At 36.3% G+C, this 23836-nt stretch overlaps 1 protein-coding gene across 11 annotated transcripts in view; it reads right to left on the minus strand.

Annotated features, from left to right (window-relative positions):
• Positions 1–23836, minus strand: part of EXOC6 (exocyst complex component 6) — a 200034-nt gene that overhangs the window by 145957 nt on the left and 30241 nt on the right. For 10 of the 11 annotated variants that reach the window (XM_044754055.2, XM_044754047.2, XM_044754067.2 and 7 more), the window contains exons 2-3: positions 1332–1503; positions 2–49 (exon numbers count right to left, since the gene is read on the minus strand). In XM_044754055.2, the coding sequence (XP_044609990.1) occupies positions 2–49; positions 1332–1503 (220 nt within the window). Of the gene's footprint in view, position 1; positions 50–1331; positions 1504–5108; positions 5208–23836 lie in introns of those variants that run through there. The other variant, XM_070487087.1, reaches the window with a different exon arrangement.

The raw sequence follows: 23836 nt of genomic DNA on the forward strand, positions 1-23836 counted from the left end.
CCTCCTTTCCAGCATCTTGAAATCTTCGGTTGGTATCAGTAACTTGCACCTTAAAAATAATTTCACCTTAGTTAGACAAATATGCATAAAACTGCCCTGATGTAACTGCTCACCCTTGTAATCAGATCATGCTTCATGAGAAACTTAGAACAAAGAAATGCAAATTCAAATTAACTCTACAGCTTGAACTTGAACTTTTGATTGAAAAGGGCTTTTGTTAACTTCAATTACTTATGACAGTTCTTTTTAACAGATTCTGTGGCAAACTTCTCAAATTTACTCTAGATTTTTGAACTTTACTTGCTTCTCTAAGTCTGTCAAACAATTCAAATCACTGACCCAATTGACCACTGGTCCCTTTTTGATAACTTCAATGAGGTCTATGTGCCATTCATTGTCTGTAGGAAATGGTGATTGCATTTTATGGTAATTAAACATTCATACTTTGCTGAATGCAAACACTGGGTGGTTGATTAACATCAAACACGGAAATCTCAATCCATAGCAACATTTTAATGCTGCAGGTGCAGGCAAAGCTCAACCTCAAATTTTCCCACATACTAAGTGACTCATTAGGTCATCATAGTAAGGAAGCACATTCTGGTTTATTAAAAATCTCATTAATTTCTAAACAAAGATGCTCAGTGACCTCATTGATGCTGTATTTGGTCTCTTGTTATCTGAATATCCTTTATATAATGATTTTCTAATCATAACCTTTGGTGAACTAGAGTCATTCTGTCTGCTAAGCTCTCCAAATGTAAAGAAAGATAAATAGGACAGTTTTTATAATTAAATATTTTGTATTCTGACTGAACAAATCCAGGACTTATTTAATAAATAATGGTTTTGCTCTGTGGCAGAAAATGTAGACTAACTTTCTTTAATAAAATTATGCATTGCTATTAAACTGAAAAAAAAGCAGTGTCAATATTATTAAATAATTTTGACAACACAATCATTTATAGTAAATTTTTAAAGGTTTTTAGAGGATAGCTTTTTATCACTATCTTCTATGTACTAATTGACATTTTAAAAATTCTAAAACTGCAAATGAGGCCTTTCACTGTCTGAATTTTTTTAGTTCATTTCCTTGCATGGAAAGAAATCCTGTTAAGTCAATGCATTACTTGCTTTACAAAAAAAGAGATTACTTCTGTCATTAGCATGACAACTGTGTTAACAGAGCATAAAGAGCATTCCCAAATATATAGACTAATTCACTTCTTGAAAGTAGTACACTTAATAATGACTTGTACATATGCACCACAAACTAATACGTGAGTAACTTAATGAGGGTAAAGGGAAACAGAATTTTTACCATTTCTTACCTTCAGTTTTTCTGCATCAGCCCTTACTTTAAGGAGTTCTGTAATAGCATCTACAAAACCTTGATGATGAAAATTACACATCTTTTCAATTTCCTTGTCATGATTACGGATACAAGCATCTAACTTTTCCATAAACTTCTTGTGCGCATTTGGTTGGTCATCATACACAGACCTGTAAGTATATAAACAGAAAGCTAACATTAATTTCCCAGGTCACCAAAATTTATTCTTTATTAAGCCCGATCCTTGCAACAGCTGATATCTTGAAATAAAATCCCTGAACAGATAAACTGAGTTGATAGTGCTGCCACTAGTAGAAATAATTTGGGTTAAAAAAAATATTTACTTTCTTCTTAAACATGTTAATATTAAATAGAGCCACAAGCCTTCTAGATATATCAGTAGGTATCTGGAAATAAAGGTCTTGGGCTCAGGAGGTGAGTCTTTAACATACTAATACTCAAAAAAGAATCAGTGAGTGAATGAATGAACAAACTCCTGATTTCCATAGCATTTACTATGTATCAGGACTTATTCTAAATGCCCTATATGTTAACTATTTAATCCTCACAACAAGCCTACAGAGTAGGTATTGTTATTACCTTTGCTTTACAGATAAGTTACAGATTATGTAATTGCCATAAATTCTACAACTAGCAAGTGACAGCTGGGATATGAATCCTGGTAGTCTGGCTCTGGAGTTCATATTCTCAAGTATAAGGCGATACTGCAGTCACCACAATGTTCTCTAGACAGGGCATACACATTCCTCCTGTATCTCAGTTCACGCTGTCTCCACATAGAGGGCACCCTCCACCTGCCATGCAGGAAAAGATTAACCTTGTCCAAAAAAAGGTTTGGCCCTTGTCCCCAGCTCCTGGGAGGTAAGTCTTTGGAATGTCCTGCCTAACAGATGTCTTTGTTTACTTGGCGGCATTGGGCAATGCCAAATGGTCTACACTAACAATGTAATTTACAGTGGGTAGAGGCCTTGGGCCACACAGTATCGCTCTGGAGGGGCTGGAGACTAAGGTCAGCAACCATCAGCCACGTCTATGTGACCAACCAGGGTAACAGGGGTGAGCTTCCCTAGTTGGCAATACTCCATGAGTATTGTCACACATCATTGCTGAGATAAGTAAGCTGGTCCACATGACTATTGGAAAAGACAACTAGAAGCTCCTGTCTGGAACTCTCCTAGACCTTGCCTTATGTGCCTTTTCCTGTTGTTGATTTTAATCTGTATCCTTTTGCTGTAACAAACAGTAAGTGTGAGTATAACGGCTTTGCTAAATTCTGTGAGTCCTAGTAAATCACTGAACCTGAGGGTAGTCTTGGGGACCTTCCAAAAGTGGATCTTCCCATCTGTTGCCCAGATTTGAGGTTCAGTTCAAGTCCCATTTCCTCCAACAGGCCTTTGTCAATCATTTCCAAACCAAGTAATCTTTCCATCTGCAGGACAGGTAAACTTATAGTCCTCTCCAGTCATTCTGACACATAATCATACATTACCTTGTATTGTAATTTTAATTTTGTTTCTCCATATAGACCATATGCTTCTTGAGGGCAGCTTCTATGTCTTAGGTTTTTAATAAGTACCTATTATCATACTAGAAACAATATAGGATGATGATTATTAAGAACTTGGACCTTTAAGAGCTGAGATAGAGCTAGGCTCTGATCTTGGACATCTTTTTTCTACCTATACTACTCTCTCAATCTCATCCAGACTTAGAGCTTTAAACTCCATAAACACACTGATACCTCCCAAAGGCATATTCCCAGCCCTGATCTCTCCTCTGAACTTCAAACTCTTATATTTCCCCAAGTGGATAGCTAATAAGTATCTCAAACGTGTCCAAAATAAACTCCTATCTTCTTCAAACCTGCTTCTCTCGGTCTTCCCTCATCTCAGTAAACTCCCTTCTTCTAGTTGCTTGGGTAAAAAACCTTAAATTCCTCCCTGACTGTTCTCTCTCTCACCCTCCCAACAAAAACAATTCAGAGAATCCAACCATATCCTTACTACTTCCACTAGTACCACCCTGAACTAAGCCATCAATGTATCTTGCCTAGATTACTGCCAACTGCTTCCGAATCAATCTCCTCGATTCCACCCTTGCTCCCCTTAAGTCTGTTTTCAACACAGTAGACAGAATGATCCCATTAAAACACAAATCAGATCCCTTGTCTCTCTTTTGCTCAAAACTCTATTTCTCTTACAACAGCCCATAAAGTCCTATATAATTTTGCCCCATGTTATCTCATTGACCTTCTTCCTACTACTTACTTTCCACTTTACTTATTCCATGCTAGTAGCACTGGCTTCTTTGTGGTTCCTGAAACACACCAGGCATATTCCTGTCCTATGCTTTGCACATGCTGTTTCAACTCTACCTGGATCACATTTCTCACATGTGGCTGTCTCCCCTCACCTCCTTCAGGTCTTTTATCCCCTTCTTGATGAAGTCCCTTCTAGCTATAAAATCTATATTGTAAACATACACACACAATTCTCTTCTGTGATTTATTTTTTCCTTTTTTTATTTTCTAAAATAAAAGAGTGTACTTGCCACTGCATCACTCTTACCACTGCAGAATATACTCTCTATTTCACTTTCTTTTTTAAAGATTTTATTTTTCCTTTTTCTCCCCAAAGCCCCCCAGTACAATAGTTGTATATTTTAACTTGTGGGTCCTTCTCGTTGTGGCATGTGGGATGCCGCCTCAGCATGGCTTGATGAGCGATGCCATGTCCGTGCCCAGGACCCAAACCAGAGAAACCCTGGGCAGCTGAAACGGAGCACGCAAACTTAACCACTCAGCCACGGGGCAGCCCCTCTATTTCACACTTTTATTTATTTTCTGTCTTCCCCGACTGGAATGCAAGTGGCATAAGGGCAGAAAGCTTTTGTCTGTTTTGTTCCCATTGTATGTTCGGCCCTAGAATAGTGCCTATCATATAGCAGATGGTCAATAAATAAATGGATGGATGGACAGAATCAGAAAGGACACTTACTGTTCAACCTCAGGTAAGCTACCTGACTTCTCTAAATCTCAATCCTTTCAAAAAAACCTGGGATAAAAAATAATATCTACATCAGAGTGTAATGAGGATTAAATTGGTAAACGTGAAAAATAGCACAATAACTGACACAGGGTAAGTGCTCAATATACACTGGCTACTAGCATAGCACACACACAAAAGACAACCAAATCCTTGTTAAACGAGGGAACCAGCAGCTGAATAATTGAGTACTGGCTGCAAATATCAAATATGGCTAACATTCAACTACCCATGCTAAAGGAGCTAACTACCACTACTACCTGACATTTATATGGGGCCTCTTGCATTTTTTACATCTAATGTTTCATTTATTTCTTATACCACACCAGAGAAAACACCACTGCCTCCTTTTTACAAATGAGGAAACAGGCATAGAAATAGTAAATGACTTGCTCCATACAGCCTAGTTAGTGAGTGACTGAGCAGTAATAAAAATCTCACCTCCTGCTTTTCCTACAATTAATACATAAAACAAGAACTCTTAATTAAACAAACAATATTATTCTGAAGGAAAATCCATGTTCAAGAGGAAGTTTATCTAATCAACCTTGCTGATCTATACACAAATTTTTATTTCATAATGGTAAGCAAGCATTACATTCTTCAAGTAATACATATATGCACTTCTAAGATTTTTTTGTCACATATTTTAATAAAACAGCTTGATATTTATCTGGCTTTTAAAATATCAGGTAGTAAACAGAACATACCAAAGAATTGGCTATTTTTTTCTATTGCAGGTGTAACACTGCAGCAAAAGATATTTCAGGACTGCCCTACTAGAGTGCTGCTCCAAAGGAGGGTCTGACTCCATCTGCGAGTGCAAAGGCAATACGGTAATCTCTTTTAAAAATATAACATAAATAACAAGAAGACGAAACAACAGTTATTTCCCACAAGTCTATTTTATTTTAGAAAGTTCTTAAAGTCCATCCTTTAGTGTGTCTTTCCAATTTATTCTCCAGAGTTTTAAAACCACAACCACTCCTGTTTTATACTAGTAATCCAGGAGACTGCCAGTGGATCTATTACAACATCACAGGTGAATGCCTCTTTTTCTATTCATGTTATTAGTATGGAGAAATACAGTATCAGAATATATGCAATATCCACCCTCCATTAATAGGAAACCAAAGCCTGAAATGGGTAAACTATTTATATTCCATGCTTTCTGCTGTTAAAATAGAACTACAAGTCACAACAAAGGAAATAAAAATAATGCTAAGGAATTAGTACTGTGAATGAAAAAGAAGAGTCAGTCTTGATCTATCTATTACTAAGTCTTAGTCTCTCCTGACCTTTGATAACCATTTGCTGTTCCAGACATGAGTACAAGCTGCACCAAGCTGATACAACCACTTGTCACCCACAATTATATCAATGAGATCATTCTGAGCAGAGTAACCGGGAAAAAAGAAGCCAAGATGAAGAAACGTTCAAACCATAGGAATAAATTACATTTAAAGAAAGTACTGAAGGATCAGGCAAGTGCTAGAATCGAAAATTCATCAAGATAGAATGTTGGCCCTGGAAACAAACCTAGAAAGTTCCTAGTTCTGACTTTCTCAATTTAATAGATGCAGCACAAATCTAAAATCCAGCATACAGAACTCAAAATGTAATTAATCACTACATGTAGTTGATTTAACCCTCTACCCACTCTGATGAAAAGTAACATTAAAAATAACTAGGCTAAAAATTTGCTAATATAGCCACTAATAAATAGCTGACTGAACAGAGAGAGGCAGGAAGGGAGAAAGGGTGGATACGCATAAGAACACTGGAAAAGGGAAGAAAGCAAAAGCAACTCTTATCCCAAGAATCTCTTGGCACCATATGCATAACAGGAATTATCAATCTTTTCTCTGAATGGATCTAGGTTTAATGATAGAGACAATCTGGAGAGAGAGTTGGGAGAGAAGGATACAGAGAGCAGCAGAGATGTGTATTCCCTGTCAACAATTCCCCAGTGACATAACTGACTAAACAGGAGTCTTATCTGCTGCTTCTGGCTTAATGGGGTGAAGATTAAAAAACCAGTACCACACAACCAAGTACTTACTATTAAGTGCTTTACATGTATTAGCTCATTAATATTCACTACGGCTTTATGGTGTAGATTCTGTTAGCATCCCAACTGACAAATGTAGTTTGGGAAGATCAAGTCTTTAAATCCAAAGTCACACAGTAGTAGGACCAAGATTTAACCCCAGGTCTACCTGACTCCAAAGCCAGTGCTCTTAACCATTATGTTACATAGACTTTCCAATCAGAAATGGTGATAAGCAGCATGGAATGCAGAGAAGTTACCAGCATAGCAACTAACCAGATCACCTTTGAAGATCAACAATTGAGAATGACTCAATAGGGAATCCCTGATGTGCACTGTTGCACCCATCAGGTGAAATCATCCAATGGGCAGAAAAAGGGGATGAGAACTGAGGCATAGCTAATTGTTAGGCAGCATTAAATTACAAACTCAACAAAATAAGGAGGAGCAAAATATGAAGCAGAGAAAACTGAGGGCCCTGTACTCGTCTGACGTCACTTAAAGGAACTCTGAAAAATCCATATTTCTTTTTTTTTTGTCTTTGAATGATAATCATTATTCTTTGAAATTTTTATTTACAGAGCGAGAAAGAAAATATTATTCAGCACTACTTATTTTTTGATCTCTAAGTTGGTTATCAGTTGTATCCATATAATTAATATATTACTGTTCTAAATGTTTTAACCAACATACAATTTTAATGAAAATAATTTTTTCTTCTTTCAGAATGTTCCCCCAGAATTTTATAATGTTTATTAGAAAGCCTAATCAAGTTTCTATAAATAAATATGCACAGATATATGACAGAACCAGAAAGAGTAGACATTAGAAAGTTGGTAAATTTTCCACTATCCAACTTCCACTCAGGTTGTACTTTAGTGCTCCATATACAGATAATGATTTCAATATAAGAGAGTTTAGTCATCCCTTCCAAAAGCTTAACACAATAAAATCTCACCTCTGGCAAAATGTAATGCTAATCAGACAAAAAACGCAGACGCAAAATCAATTTTGAAAGAAGAGATGACTTAAAAACTTCATATGAATAGAGAACAAAGATGGGTAATGCTGCACCAAAGATTTTATTTACATATTGTAGTTTTAGCAACTAGGAATGCATAAAATCAAAGTGTACATCTTAAAAGCATAACTAAAAAAATTTTTAAGTACAAACACATTTTCTGTCTTCATTATATCTAAACTTCCACACCAAAGCAAAGTGTTGAAATATGAGTTATCACACAGTATTTGATCATCTGATATGTCAGGCTTATAGAATTTAAAGAAGTAAATGATCTTTCAGACTGCCTTCTTGAATTGTATGTATAGGGCTCCACCTGGTGGTACTAAAATAAATATAAATATAAGAAAACTAAGATGCTGTTAAAATTGGTTCACTGAAAATTAATGCTTTTATCATCAAATCAAATGTCTTAACAGAGGAACTCAAGCTACTTCAACTTTTTGGACAGGTACAATATTCTGTTAAGATAAATTATTTATCAATCATATTCCATAGTTTTGGGTCTTTTTTTTAAGGAAAACATCTCTTTCTGATGGAAAACAAGCAACATTCACAAGATATTATGTGAAAAAGAACCCTCTTCTTATTACTGGTAACATATTAGGCTATTTTTTTGCCAAAAAGCCAATATCCTTATACTATTTTCATTGTCTTTTTCTATCACTGTATCTTCATTGTTTAAAAAAAAAATTCCATCACAATAACTATGAAGAAAATAAAATGTATTAGTTTCCTGAGAAAAGATTTTTTAACTTTCTTTTACTAAAATAAGTTTACACTTTGAGAAAAATTGGTATAACTCCAAGTACCCAATCCCAACTTCTTAATTACCTATATTTACTGGAGTACTATAGTTCCTTTTCTAGAAAAAAATTAAAATGACCTTTCTCTATCTCAGAATCCTTTGTTCTCCAATAGAATGGTACACTAGTTGCATAACCACAAAAGGGCATAGCTAAGGCCTACACAGAATAACGTGAGAAGATACCTAGAGTGACTGCCATTAAAATGCCAGCCACTGGCAGACTTTCCTATGAATTCTATTAAATGTCAATCAAATGCTTTTAAGAAAACACAATGACTCTAGCAAGGAAATGGACTTTCAAAAGACTAGAAAACTAAAGGCAGAAATACTGTTCTGGAATCCCTAGGCACTGACAGTGCTTTAACCTCCTGGTGTCAATCCTTTCTACAAACGTTTATCAGGGGGCCAGCACAGTGGCATAGTGGTTAAGTTGGCACATTCCGATTCTCGGCGGCCCAGGGTTGGCTGGTTCGGATCCCGGGTGCGGACATGGCACCGCTTGGCAAAAGCCACGCTGTGGTAGGCGTCCCATATATAAAGTAGAGGAAGATGGGCATGGATGTTAGCTCAGGGCCAGTCTTCCTCAGCAAAAAGAGGAGGACTGGCAGCAGTTAGCTCAGGGCTAATCTTCCTCAAAAAAAAAAATAAAAAGTTCATCAGAAAACAAAATTTCACTCTTTTATCTCTGACAAAATTGTATCAGCTACTTCTGACTTCCAATTGGATGCTTTTGGACATCATTTTCTACTTTTTCAAACATCACCACATTTTTTTTGCCAGTTCCTCAAATTACAATTAGCCTTAATTCTGTATTTCTAGTATTAGGAAATTGCTTTTGCATCCTCTTGAGCACTCTTTATTTTTCTAATCCATTGGCATTTTTACTATTCTTCAAATGGCATACCAAGCTTAATTTCTGGCATATCAAACAAATTTATATTTCTAGTAATTAGTAATTAAGATTTGGTATTTCATATTAACGAGATTGCTTATGATACTTCTTCAGCAATTTCATATTTATACTGAATGCTTTTCAGATTCTAGGTACCCATCTTACTGATTAGTAGCGAAATTTTGGTCACTAACTATAAAATATACTTTTTTGAAGATTAAATACATTTATAAGATAATTAACCACCCTATGATTATCAGCTTTTGACAAATTAAACATCCCAAAAAATACTGCTATGAAGACAGTGTTAAAAGTAATCACAAAAAAACTGATAAGAAATTTTCAAAAGCTACTAAAACCATCCTGATACAAACTGCTTGCTATCAATCTCAAAAACAGTTATAAAAATAGGTTTTTGGTATATTATTAAATTTGGCAAATTCAGCAAATTGGTCAAGCAACAAATTAGTCATTTGGTAATTAATTTAAAGGCACAATTTGAAAAGATTTCCTTAAATAAAAGCACATGAATCATTAGTTTAAGCTCTTTCAGAATGTGATCTACATAAGCCCCAACCACGAAAGGGCAGATACATAGCAAAAACGAAGCTTTGCCCAGATAAAGTCTTCAGCAGTTCTCTGTGCTCCTGCAAGGATCCTGGAAACCAGAGGAAGCTACACTGAGATGCTCTATCTGTTCCTACCTGAGTGACTACTTGGTTTCTGTATCCCTCGCTATGTAAATTGGAAATTTAATCTAATCTTTCAGAGGAGCAGTATCTTCAACACCAGTTTACAATCCACTTGAAAGCCTACAGCTAGAGTTAGAAGTGGGACTTGAAACAAAGCAACGCTCTTCAGTAGCCTTTAGGTACATTTAAGGTACCCAAAATTTCAGTAACATCCATGTGAGAAACAACGGGCTAAAATATTATTCAAAGATAGCAAATGAGATATTATTTGGGAGAGGGGCCCATTTTTCCATAAAGTCACATGATTTGGAATTCTTTTTTTTTTAAACAACGAATAGCAAAGATACCATTTTCCCTATCTTAAATAACAAAAGGTTTGCTCAAAGTACCACTCAATCTTGGAAAAAAATATTTCTACTATAGTCACTTAACCATATAGAAGAGCAAGAAAGAAAACGGTCAATATAAAAGTATCATATACCCAGTACTCAATATTTTTTCAACCATTTTATCAAATATATCAAACATGAATAATAACCTTCCCATAACTTTCCCTGATACTCTTTCCAGGAGCAAACAAGAAATGAAATAGCTCCAAGGTAGTAACCTCCAGATAAAGAAAAAGAAAAACTCTTTCCAACAATATTCATTAAGTACCAACCATGTACAACAGAAACTGGAAATCAAGTGCAGAAAATAGGCATTTGCACAGGCAACTTTCATACAGAGAATAATTGGTCCCGAAATCATTAAAGTTTATCTGCACTGAGCCTAATTCTTCAAGGAGGCAGGAAAGTAAATGAAGTAGTTTTATAACATAGGTCCAAATTTCTTTGACACACCTTTCATTCAGAGATGGGGTCTATATTCCCTTCCTTTGAATCTGGGCAAGTTTGTCCCTATTTGACCAATGGAATATGACAAAATAATATGTGACTTCAGAAGCTAGAAAAAGCCATGCAACTTCCACCTAGACTTCTTAAGACACTCATTCTGGGGAAAGTCATCCACCGTGTAAGAAATCTGACAATCCTAAAAATGACATGCTGGAGAGGCAACATGTGGGCACTTTCAAACAACAGCCGCATCAACTGCCAGCAATGCAAGTGAGCCATCTGAGCTGTCTAGTCCAGCTGAACCTTCAGGTGATTTCAGCCCAAGCAGCAACCAATATCTGACCGTAACTGCATGAAAGACGCTAAGCCACAGCTGCCCAGCTGAATCCTTCCTGAATCCCTGAAAAAAGGTTTCCAAGTACAATACAAATTATTTGGACATTTGCATAAAATATTTAAAATATAATTAAATTTAAATCTTTTCCAGAATAATTCCTTTTTTTGCTACTTTTTTTTTCTTTTGGTATTAATCCTTTTGGGTACTGCCCTTAACTTCTTTTTCCACCCCCAAGATGCCCTTCCCCCACAACATGCCTCAATTGCAATCTTAAACTTCCTTCAAAATTCAGCTCATGAAAGTTCCTTCAGGATAATTTTATGAATAACCATAATGGATAATAACTTTCTCATTACCTGGAAATTTTCTGGAATTTTCCCATCTCTTTTATGTCAAGTCTCTACTACACTATCTTTTATTTATTTGTATAACACATCAAACTTATTCTGCAATTATTTAGTGTATGTTTTATCTTCTAAACTCCTTGAGAACTGAAAGTGTCTTCTATATTAATTCACAAATGCTGTGAGAATTGCAAATTGCAATTGCAAAAGAATCACAAATCTTAATAAAAAGAACAGATTCACTAGAGGGCACCCTTCACCAAAAAGTAACCTCTAGAAATCCCAATATTTTCTTTTACTATTGCATCAAAATATGGTGTGAAGCTTATACTCAATCTAATTAACAACTAAGAACTAAAAAATCAAAATCAAAATAAGATTTCCCTCTTTTCTGAAGCTTCTTTATCCTGTTACCTATTTCTTTAGTATAATGGTTAAAAACAGCAGAAGAGAACCATAATCATAAAAATCCTCTGACAATTCCAGGCTCCTATGGGTAAGTACAGACAATCTAGCATAGGATAAACTTATATATTACGTAGTGCCTGACATATTGTAGGCACTCAGATATTGAAAGAACACAGATAAAAATAATTTTACTAAAGAATATCTTAAAGTTAGTATTTGAATTTATAATAAATATATAAAAGGGTTCATATATTACACTGAAAACTGATTGGAAATTAGCACTGACTCATTAGTCTAAGATCTAAAGAAACTGAGTATCAGTCAAATACAAACAAAAATGTATTTCACTTATCTTCCCCATCATCATTGGAAGGTCTACAAATAGATGATTTTTATGATTCACTTATGTTAGGTGTCATATATGAGGATAACGCTGAAATTAGTGAATAAAAAATAATTTAAAACTTCTAACAGATTTATGAGTTTTTTAAACTACCTTGAAACTATATAACACTAGCATTTTTATGGGGAGAAATATGTCAAGTAAAGTTAATGTTTAAAAAATAATCCAACTAAATAATACTGTGTAGCATTTTAAAAAATCAATGCTATAAGAATTCACACACAGGACAAATATATGTGTGGGTGTGTGTGTGTGTGTGTGTGTGTATCCACGTAGAATGCAATGTTCTAAGACGCAAAGATTTCATCCAGGAAACAACCTGAGATGAGAATTCATTCAATGATAGGTAATTTTTAAGTAGGTGGAAAATAAGGAGGGAGGTATTCAATCATGGGTAAACACAGGCAGGAAAGTACACAGCATGGTGAAAAAGACAGTTTAACTGATATGGTCATCTGTTTTAAGTAGTGGGAATTCTATTATAACTCTTTCAGCAGTCACTCAATCTTTATTTAGGCAGTGGTCCGGTGAATGGTAAGACCCTCCTCTATGATTTTAATAAAAGTTATGGATCTTCTTCCCAGAAAAGCACACAAACACAACTGTAACATATACTTTCTCTCTGAGAACTGCTGACCACCCACAAAGCTGGACGAGCAGTACAGCCACTTCCAATCACAGTACGTTGCACTAGAGGTGTACAATTGATCCAGGCTGGCTCAGATATATTCTTTCAGGAACTCTGAACTGAAATTCAGAGATAGCCAGCTGTATATGTGCCTGACGGACATATGGAAACTATGGGCGGTCATCCTCCACCAAATGCGGAGAGAAGCAGAGAAGGCCAGATTTCAGAGAAGAATGAAGAAAACAGGGGGAAGCACGAAAGAAACATGGTCTTCTGCTTCTTTGTTCCAGTCTTTGAGAAGTAGGACTGCCCTAAGAATTTTATGAGATACCTCAGTAACCTTTACTATTTCTTTTTCATTTTTCCTTCAACTAACTCAAGTTGGAGCAATACCAACAATTAAAACCAAAAAAAATTCTTGACTAAGACACACATACACACCCAAAGCCATATTTCTTACAATTAAAAGGGGTTTACAAACCCCCTCATCTGACCAATCCATTAAAGCACGGCTTCTCAACTGAACAGGTTACAAGCATACCACAATAATGATCATCTCAGCCCTCAATCTAACTTTCTGTTTGTGCCAAAACAAAACATGGCAGGCAGCACTACCACAAAATAATCCAGAAATAAAGGTCTAAAGGCAAAGTTTAAGTTAACAGACTCCTGAGGAAAAGAGCATGTCAAATATGTCTCTAGAAGAAGAAATAATATAATGCCATCTAGCTTTTGCACAACACTTTTAATTTTTTCAAAACATCCACAAGATTGTCCAGCTAAGTAAAGAACTCAGGATAAGGTAATAAGGTCCTAAATTGCCACTGTTGGCTATCTCAACCAAGTAAGGGTAACCTGTAGCTGCAAAGGAACTGACAGCATCTAGCAACTCCAGGAGGAAAAAAACGCATAAACAGAGAATCCAATTTCTTTCATCACAAAATACTGAAAAAGATTTCTTGTTTATAAAATATTCACCTTCTGTGTGTTTTCCCATGAAATATTTTATCTAGTTTGCCACATGCACTTAGAATGCTTTATAAAATAACGCCCAGGTGCTTCCTCTAATTCAATTGAGGACATTCTGTCAAACAATTTTTTAAATGACAGAGTTTATACGCTCTAATTTTTTTTAGAAGGGTACAGTCCTATCTTAAAGGATCATACAATCTGTCAAAGCGTCAAAATGAAGCAAAGACAAAAAATAATAATTTTCCCTATATTTGTGAGGTTGAATTTTACTTGCCTGTTTTCTTCTATGTGCAATTTCTGTGACTTGTTCTCACTAATAGTATCCTGTTTCCACGCATAGGAAAGAGCCTAGTGCAGTTTGTTAGTTAACATTACTTCCTATAACTAGGGTTGACATTCTGTAATACTGACACTAACACTCACTGTAATTCTGGATAATAACATAGGACAATGATGATCATTAATGGACATCCTCTATGGTGAAACCTGAATTGATAATCAGCTAACACAGATTTGCAATAGACTTCCTCCTTCCTGTTTTTACACTCATGACCAAAGAGATGTCTCTTCCTGTTTACTTTTGTGCTACTTGTTAAATGCAAAAGATGAGAAGTGGAAACACCAAATATATATAAATTTTATTTGTCCTCTAGGATAACAAATTGAATTGCTAAATAAAATTTAATTCAAAAAGCTTAAATAATTAAACAAATTAATGAATGCTGATGTAGACTAGAATTATTTAGAATTATTTAGAAAATTAAACAAAAATATTAAACTGTCTGGAGCAGATCTAATGTGCAGTCTGCCTCACAGTTTAAGAGATGATCTATATACCCCACTAAAGTCCTTTACAGGAATATTAATCTACAATTAAGGAGAGATCTCTTAAGGATTGACTTTCTTAAGCAAAACAACCAAAAGAACACACTATTCACCATGGAAACGAAAACAGAATATTAATTGAGCTTTATACATATGATTGGTGCACTCTATGGTAAAGATTATAGTTCAAAATAAAGATATAACATTAATATTTATATACCCATTACTTTAGCAACAAACTTTCACAAAACAGAAACTATAAAAGACGTAAGAAAAGACAGAAACAAATTAATAAAAGGGGACTTTAACACACCTCTCTCAATCCAAGAAAGATCAGATGAAAAACAATATGAGGCCTTAGAAGATATAACCCACTTAATTAATAAGGATAGTGTGTTTGTGTGTGTGTGTATGAAATTGAGTCCTAATAAAAAATATGTTTTTTCAAGAACACATGGAACACTCATGAAAACTAACCATATATTAAGCCACAAATAAAACTTCAACGAATTTCAAAGAACAGAAATAATACAGATTTATCTAACCATAATGTAATAAAACGAAAAATAGCAACATTTTAAAAATAAAAAAGACCCTCCACAACTGGAATTTTTAAAAAAACTGTTAAAAAACTGTTGGATCAAAGGGAAAATACAAAAAGAAAATAGCAGAATTCCTTTAAAATATCAATAAGAAAAACAAATCAGAATATGTGAGCTACAGCTAGAGCAATCAACAGAGAAAAATAATAGCATTAAATAATTACTTCAATAAAATAAAGTGAATCAAGTACAAAATACAAAAACCTAGAAAAAGAATACAATAAATCACAAAAAATGAATCCCTAACAATAAAAGCAAAAAGTAATGACTTAGAAAACAGAAAATTATGGGAATAAATTCGAAAACAGATTTTTAAGAATCAACAAAACAGACAAACTGCCAGCTAAGGCAACAAGGAGAAAAATGAGTGAAATCACAAATACCCAAAATTAGAACTGACAAGAGGGAGAGAACCATCAAAACAGAAGAAGTTATAAGACTACATTTGTACAACTGTACTCAAATAAATTTGAAGAAATTGATAATTTTTCAAAAGAATACAACTTACTGACCCTCTAGGGACAGAAAGTCTAAAACAGACCAATTATCACAGAAGAAATAGAGAAAAGAGTTAAAAGACTCTCCTACAGAAAAAAAGCATCAGGCCCAGTTGATTTCACAGGGTAATTCTAACAAACCTTTAAAGATCAGATAATATCAATGCTAATTATATTATTCCAAAGTGTAGAAAAGAAAGAAAACTTCCAATTTTGTTTAACCAAATGAGCATTACCTTGATTCAAAGACTTGAAAAAGACTCCATCAAAAAAGAAAACTACAGAACAATCTCACTTATAAATATCAATTAAAAAAAATTCTTTAAACGCATACGAACAAACAGAATCCTACAGTACACTAAAAGAGCAATTCATCATGGCCAAGTGGGATTTATTCTACAAAGACAGGAATGTTTCAATAATAGGAAATATATTAATAAATTCAGTCATATTAATGGAGCAAAGGAGAAAAATCCAAGACTATGTCCACAGATGTCACAAAGACATCTGATAGGGGCCAGCCCCATGGCCGAGTGGTTCAGTTCTCGCGCTCCGCTTCTCGTGGCCCAGGGTTTCACTGGTTCGGATCCTGGGCACTGACATGGCACCACTTGTCAGGCCACATTGAGGCAGCGTCCCATGTGCCACAACTAGAAGGATCTACAACTAAAATTACACAACTATGTGCTGGGGGGATTTGGGGAGAAAAAAGCAGGGGGAAAAAAAAGAAGATTGGCAACAGTTGTTAGCTCAGGTGCCAATCTTAAAAAAAAAAAAAAAAGAAGACATCTGACAAAATAAAATTCAGTAGTCTTTCATGTAAAAAACACTAAGTAAAATGAGTATTAACAAATACTTCCTCAGCATAATAAAATACAGAATAGCCTAGCCCAAAAGCAAGAGTTCTCCTTAATGAGGAAACACTAAAGGCATTCTTGCTAAAGTCTGGAAAAAAATAAAGATGCCCACTGTCTGAACTATTATGTTACAACTATTAGGCTATGAAGTTGGGCTAGGCAAAGCAATATAAGAAGTGAAGAAAAAGAAGTAAAATTCTTTCTAAATACAGATTATACAATTACATTCCTAGAAAACCCATAGGAATCAATGGGAAAAAAATTAATAGAAACAATAAGAAAATTTAATAAAGAAAAAGGTTAAAAATTAAAAGATCACCAGCATTCCTATATATAAGCAAGAACTAGTTAGAAGACTTAACGTAAGAAAACACACAATTAAAATAATAACAAAAAAGTACACAAAATTTTAAGGAATTCTAAATTTATTTGTGGATTAATTTATTTGTGGAAAACTTTAACTTTCCTGAAAGATATAACATGTTCTTAGATATAAAGATTCAACATCATCAAGATGTCTGTCCTCCCTAATTAATTTATAAATTTAACTCAATATCAATAAACTACTTTGAGGATTTTCCTAGATTGAGAAAAGTTTATTATTAAGTTCATTCGGGAGAATAAACCAGGAAGAGTCACCAAGAAACCGCTAAAAAAGATAAGCAATGAGGTGAGGGTAGCTACCAGATATTACAGCAGTCCCCCCTTATCTGAGGGGGATCCGGTCCAAGACCCCCGGTGGATTCCTGAAACCTTGGATAGTACCAAACCCTACAAATACTATGTTTTTCCCTATACATACATACCTACAATAAAGTTTAATTTATATATTAGGTATAGTAACAGATTAACAACAATAACTAATAGAATATAACAATTATAAAAACCTACTGTAATAAAAGTTACTATAGACGTTAGCAACCTCAACACACAACTTTTTCCTTTCCTTATTAAGTCAAGAATTTTCACCTTTTCACTTAAAGGAAGCTCTTTATGACTTTGCTTTAGCATATCCAAATTGCCAGCATCATTACTCTTGCACTTTGGCGCTATTAGGTAAAATAAGGGTTACTTGAACACAAGCACTGCGATACCGCAACAGTTGATCTGATAACCTAGACAACTTCTAGGCGACTAACAGGTAGGAGACGTATACAGCAAGGACAAAGGGAAGATGTGGACAAAGCAGGACAGCATAAGATTTCATCATGCTACTCAGAACAGCACTCAATTAAAAACTTATGTTTATTTCTAGGATTTCTCATTTAATACTTTCAAACAGTGGTTGACTGCAGGTAACTGAAACTGCGGAAAGCGAAACCACAGACAAAGGGGGACTACTATATAACAATAAAGCCTCTATAATTAAAAGCGTTGGTATATAGTACATGAATAGACAAATAGATAATGAACAGAACAGAAAAACCAGAGATAGATCCACTGCATATGAAAATTCAGTAAATGATAATGGAAATATCTCAAATCAATGGGAAAAAGATCTATTTTTAATAAAAAGTGTTAGGATAGGGACCAGTCTGGTGGCATAGCGGTTAGGTTTGCACATCCCGCTTCAGTGGCCCAGGGTTCCCCAGTTCAGATCCTGGGCATGAACCTACACTGCTCATCAAGCCATGCTATGACAGCATCCACACAGAAGAACTAGAAGGACTTACAACTAGGATAACCATGCACTGGGGCTTTGGGGAGAAAAAAAAAGGGAAGACTGGCAACAGATGTTAGCTCAGGACCAATCTTCCTCACCAAAAAAGCATAAAAAAAAAGAAGTGTTAGGCTAGCTGGATTGCCATATGAGAAAAGATAAACTGGAGCCATTCCTCACACCATACCCTAGGAAAATTCAAAAGGGAACAGAAATGTAAAAGTAAAAAAATCAAACCACACAAGTTCCAAAAGAAAACATGGGTAGATTCCCCTTTAACCTAGTAGTATGAAAAAGTTTCCTATGACTCAAAATCCAGAAAGAAAAAGAGAAAGATTGGTGAATTTCATTTTCATAAAAATTAAAAACTTTTGAATAGTCAAAAAAAGGGTAAGCATAGTAAAAGATAAAATGAAAAAAAGTGTTTCCTACTAACGCCAAGAAAAATTGTGTAAGATTTTGAAATAGACAAGAATGACTACTGAATGTCCCATATAGCACATCCTTCTTATTTATGCCTTTCACTGTCTTTGGGCTATTTTACAACTCTATAAATTGCAGAAAACTGATAGTAATGCAAATTCTTCTTGTTCATAGAAATGCAAAACATTTGGGCCTGTGAAATGCAACTGATTACTGCCCTGCCGATACCGACCAGTTACGTGCCTATTTATAAATCTGTTTCAGCATTGCCAAATGCCTATATTGCTTTTTGCCACTGCCTTCGAAACTGCTGTAACATCTTACTGGTTCCCTCATTAATAAGTTAAATAAAATCACCGGCATGGACTCATTTTATATTTGTATGAGGGTCAGGATTTTATCTTTTTTGAAAATTATCTTTTAATAGTTTTGGAGGTTTCACCAAGCTACTCAGCAGATTCACCTGACAGATTCAGGAAACTGCATTGCCAAAAGAGTGCACCTCATGGGCTGCTGAAGCTTAGGCATGTCTTTTTTTGGCTCCCAGAAGTAAAACCCAGGTGGCAATATTCATTTAACTTTGTTTACTCTCTTTCTCTGGTGTTTTTTTCCTTCTCTACAGATTGTATGTTTTGGTTTGGTTTCTAGTTACTGCATGGCTAATGAGTTATTACCCCAAGTGGTAGCAACGACTGAGAATTTGGTTTTACGGTTTGTCCATTTATTTGATTATCCCTCTACATGGACAACAGAGATCTCTTGGGTAAAAGAAAAAAGACACTCTCGTTTGTGAATCTTTGTCTATTTGTCTCTTTTCTTTAAGATGGGCACCTGAACTAACAACTGTTGCCAATCTTTTTTTTTCTGCTTTTTCTCCCCAAATCCCCCCAGTACATAGTTGCATGTTTTAGTTCTGGGTCCTTCCAGTTGTGGCATGTGGGATGCCACCTCAGTGTGGCCTGATGAGCGGCACCACGTCCGCACCCAGGATCCAAACCAGTGACCCCTGGGCCACTGAAGCAGAGCACACAAACTTAACCACTCAGCCATGGGGTCAGCCCCTATTTGTCTATTTTGAAATCAAAGTGGTTAAGAATTTCATGCCCACCAAGAGCAGATCTTTGATATCTGGACCAGTGAGGTTTTTTTCTCTCTACAACTCATGACGTGTGAGTGAAATTATAAAAACAAAGATACAGAGCTCTGCATCCGTAATTCATAAGGCTTTTACCTCTCATTGTGTATGATAAATCAAACCCTTCATCTCCAGAGGGCAGTAATAATTTAGATTTTAAAGTTTCTTAAGTTAAAAGAACTCTGTTCTAACTGGTTTTATTGATTTAAAAAAAAAAAGTACTTATATAATTGGAATATTTGTAAAATTCCCAGAAAACACGAAAGTTGAACTTCTAATACTTTAAACATGCTAGACTTTTTAAAAATATTTTTCTTACAAGAATTAATTCAGAAACATTTATAAAATCCAAGTTCACATAAAGTACAACTTTGGCAAACAAGCCTAGTTGGATAATTTTGGTTTATAAAAACAGCTATTTATTCTCTCTGATTGATAATTTTAGTCTATTTGGGTTTGTCTGTCCTAAATGTATATAGGTTTACTGATCATATAAGCTAACATTATCCTACATAACTACTTAAGATGATTAAAAAAGTAAATTTGTGCTCAACTAACTTGAATCATTATTCTGACAACTTTTTACTTTAACTCGTATTGAAGATAATTTCCAATACCTTTAGGTAACTTAAAACCTTGACATTAAGTTAATTAATAATCGTTGGATATCTAGTTAATTATTAAAACAACAGAATCTTAGAAGACTGATTACTAAGCATAATTAAGTTTATATAGTTTTGCTTATTTTTATATGCTATAGAAAAGCTACAGTTTGGGAACATGTTAATGAAAGTGTAGGGGCCAGCCCCATGGTCTAATGGTTACATTTGCTGCACTGTGCTTCAGCGGCCTGGGTTTGCATGTTCAGATCCCATGCACAGACCTACACCACTCATCAGCCATGCTGTGGCAATAACCCACATATAAAATGGAGGAAGATCAGCACAGATGTTAGCTCAGGGCCACTCCTGCTCAAGCAAAAAAAAAAAAAAGAAGACTGGGGCCGGCTCAGTGACACAGTGTAACCACTGTGTTTGCACATTCCACTTCAGTGGCCCGGGGTTCACCAGTTCAGATCCCGGGTGTGGACCTACACATTGCTTGTCAAGCCATGCTGTGGCAGGCGTCCCACATATAAAGTAGAGGAAGATGGGCACAGATGTTAGCTCAGGCCCAATCTTCCTCAACAAAAAGAGGAGGATTCGTGGCAGATGTTAGCTCAGGGCTAAGCTTCCTCAGCAAAAAAAAAGGTGTAAAAGGGATGTTTGTATCTGTAGGAAGTTGTATTATGTGTGCTCATAAGCTTTCACAGTCTGATAAAATGATTGTCTACAACAGACAGTTCTCAATATTCCACTTCAGTGTTTCAACGTAAAATGTAAATTAGTTATTTGGTTAAAAAGTTTAAATCAATACCAGCGGTTAACATTACTCTAGGAACAATAGTGACAGAGAAATACGTGTATGTACTTTTGTTTTTCAAGGGAAAAGAACAGTTTTGTCCTAAAGCAGCAGTTCTCAAATTTTTTGGTCTCTTTCACACTCTCAAAACTTACTGAAAACTCCAAAAAGCTTTGTTCTTATGGATTGTAACTATCAATATTTACGCTTAAAATTAAAACTGAGAATTTAAAAAAATATTGATTGATTCATTTGAAAATAACAATAATGAATGCATTGCATGTTAACATAAATAATCCCTTAGTATTATTTGAAAATAGGGTTTTTTTGTTGTTTTGTTTTTGAGGAAGATTAGCCCGGGCCACCGGCTACGCCACCGGGCTGGCCCCTGAAAATAGTTTTGACTTCACATATCCCCAAGAAAGAATCAGTGCTCTCAAGCAAACTCTTTTAGAACATGAAAGAGGAGAGGTGTCAAGACGGTGGCATAGGCAGACTCTGAACTCACTTCCTCCCACGGACACAATCAATTTACAACTACTCTGGGAACAACTACCCCTGAGAGAGAACTGAAAACTGGATAAAAAGAACTCCTACAAGGGACAGTCCTGACTGAGGTGGAAGAGGCAGAAATTCCTTTCTGGAGAGAAAAATAGCCCCCTTCACAAGCCGTGGTGCTTCACAGCCAGCTGGAAGCAACCATAAGGTATGCAACCTTCCCTGGAGGAGTAGGGGACCTGAGCAGGGGACTGTTATCGCTATAAGAATCCTTTGGACTCAGCACAACAGAGACGAGTCTCCTAATATCTGGCTTTGCTGGCTACTAACAACAACAGGGAATACCCCCAGAAAAGCCATCAGACATGAGGGGAAAAAAGACGGCACTTAAAGGGCCCACGCACAAATTCACTCATTTCAGAAAGCAACCTAAAATCACCAGAGAGAAAGAAAGGTCCTTGGGGGAAAAGAGACTCACCTGATAGGCTCTGGGTGCATCTTGGTGAGAGGTGAGACCTCTCCAGGGACTGAGATATTGGTGGCAGTGATTACTGTGACCTAGTACAGGAGTGCTGACACAGATGCTGGCAGATGCCACTGGAGTTCTTCCCCTGGCCTGTAAGCCACTAGAGCCACAGCCACTAGAGGACCAATTTAATCTAGCTTAGCCAGGGCAAGCAGCCTGCCCTAGGGCCTGTCCCTACCCAACAGCAAGCCCTCGGGCAACTTCTGGGCCTGCATAGGCTGGGTGCCTGGATCCCCTGCAGCCGGGTGAGTGGGTTCACCTCTGCAGGGCAGGACATGACATGCACTAGGAGCGCGTGGAATGTGGGGGGCATTGGTGGAGTGTGTGGGGCCTCTGCAGTGAGGCGACTGGGTCCACTTCAGGGGCTCAGGATGCATGCACAGGGCAGGACTATGTTGATGGTGTGTGTGGCCCTGTGGGTAGTGGGACTTGTCAGCTGCAGAAGATGTGTGCTTCTCAAACAGCCACATAAGGGATCAGCCCCACCTTCCAAAGATTGAAACAACTGGGTGCTCCCATGCCTGGGGCCAGCCCCACTCTGCTGCAATCTTAAGAGAGCTGACAAGAGCCAAGTGTAAGCCCCTGAGCCTAGCAACCAGCCACACTGGGGGCCTACTCACCTAACAGAAAAACTGTAACAAGAGTATGCTATCAGACCTTGCAGCTAACTGTGCTAGGGCTCCCCACACCCAATAAAATGACTGAAGGGTCCACAGAAGCCACATCCAGCTGAGAATTACAATTAGCCAGCCAGGGGGACAGCCTAGCCTCCCCAGGTACCTGCAGCAAGAACAACCCTGCCACAAGAGAGGGACACAGGTAGCCCACACAGTGGTCATTCCTGGAACATTTGGAACTGGTGATGAGAGGGAAGCACACTGCTGGCCTCATAAGGCATCTCTTACATAAGGCCACCTCTCTGAGATCTGAAGACATGGCTGAGCCACCTAATACAGAGATATAAGCAAAGAGAAAGAAGCAAAATGAGGGGGCAAAGGAATACGTTCTAAGTAAGGAAACAGGACAAAACCCCAGAAAAAGGACTAAATGAAACAGAAATAAACAATCTACCTGGCAAAGAGTTCAAACAAAACGTCATAAGGATGTTCACTGATCTTGGGAGAACGGATGAACTCATTGAGAACATCAGCAAAGAATTGGAAAATATAAAAAAGAACCAATTGGAAATGAAGAATACTGGAAATGAAAAATCCACTAGAGGGACTCAAGAGCAGAGTAGATGATAGAGAAGAACGGATCAATGAGCTGAACAAAAGACTAGAGGAAATCACCCAAGCTAAACAGATAAAAGAAAAAATGAATTAAAAGAATGAGAAAAGTTTAAGGAACCTCTGGGACAACATCAAGCACACTAACATTCATATTATAGGTGTCCTAGAAGGAGAAGAGGGAGACAAAGGGGCAGAGAATCTATTTGAAGAAATAATAGCTGAAAACTTTCCTAACCTAAGGAAAGAAACAGACATGTAGGTACAGGAAGCACAAAAAGCACCAAACAAGATAAACACAAAGAGGTCCACACCAGGACACATTATAATTAAAATGTCAAAAATTAAAGATAAAGAGAGACTCCTAAAAGCCACAAGAGAAAGGCAACAAGTT

The sequence above is a fragment of the Equus asinus genome, chromosome 2 (assembly GCF_041296235.1).
Source record: "Equus asinus isolate D_3611 breed Donkey chromosome 2, EquAss-T2T_v2, whole genome shotgun sequence".
NCBI lineage: Eukaryota > Metazoa > Chordata > Mammalia > Perissodactyla > Equidae > Equus > Equus asinus.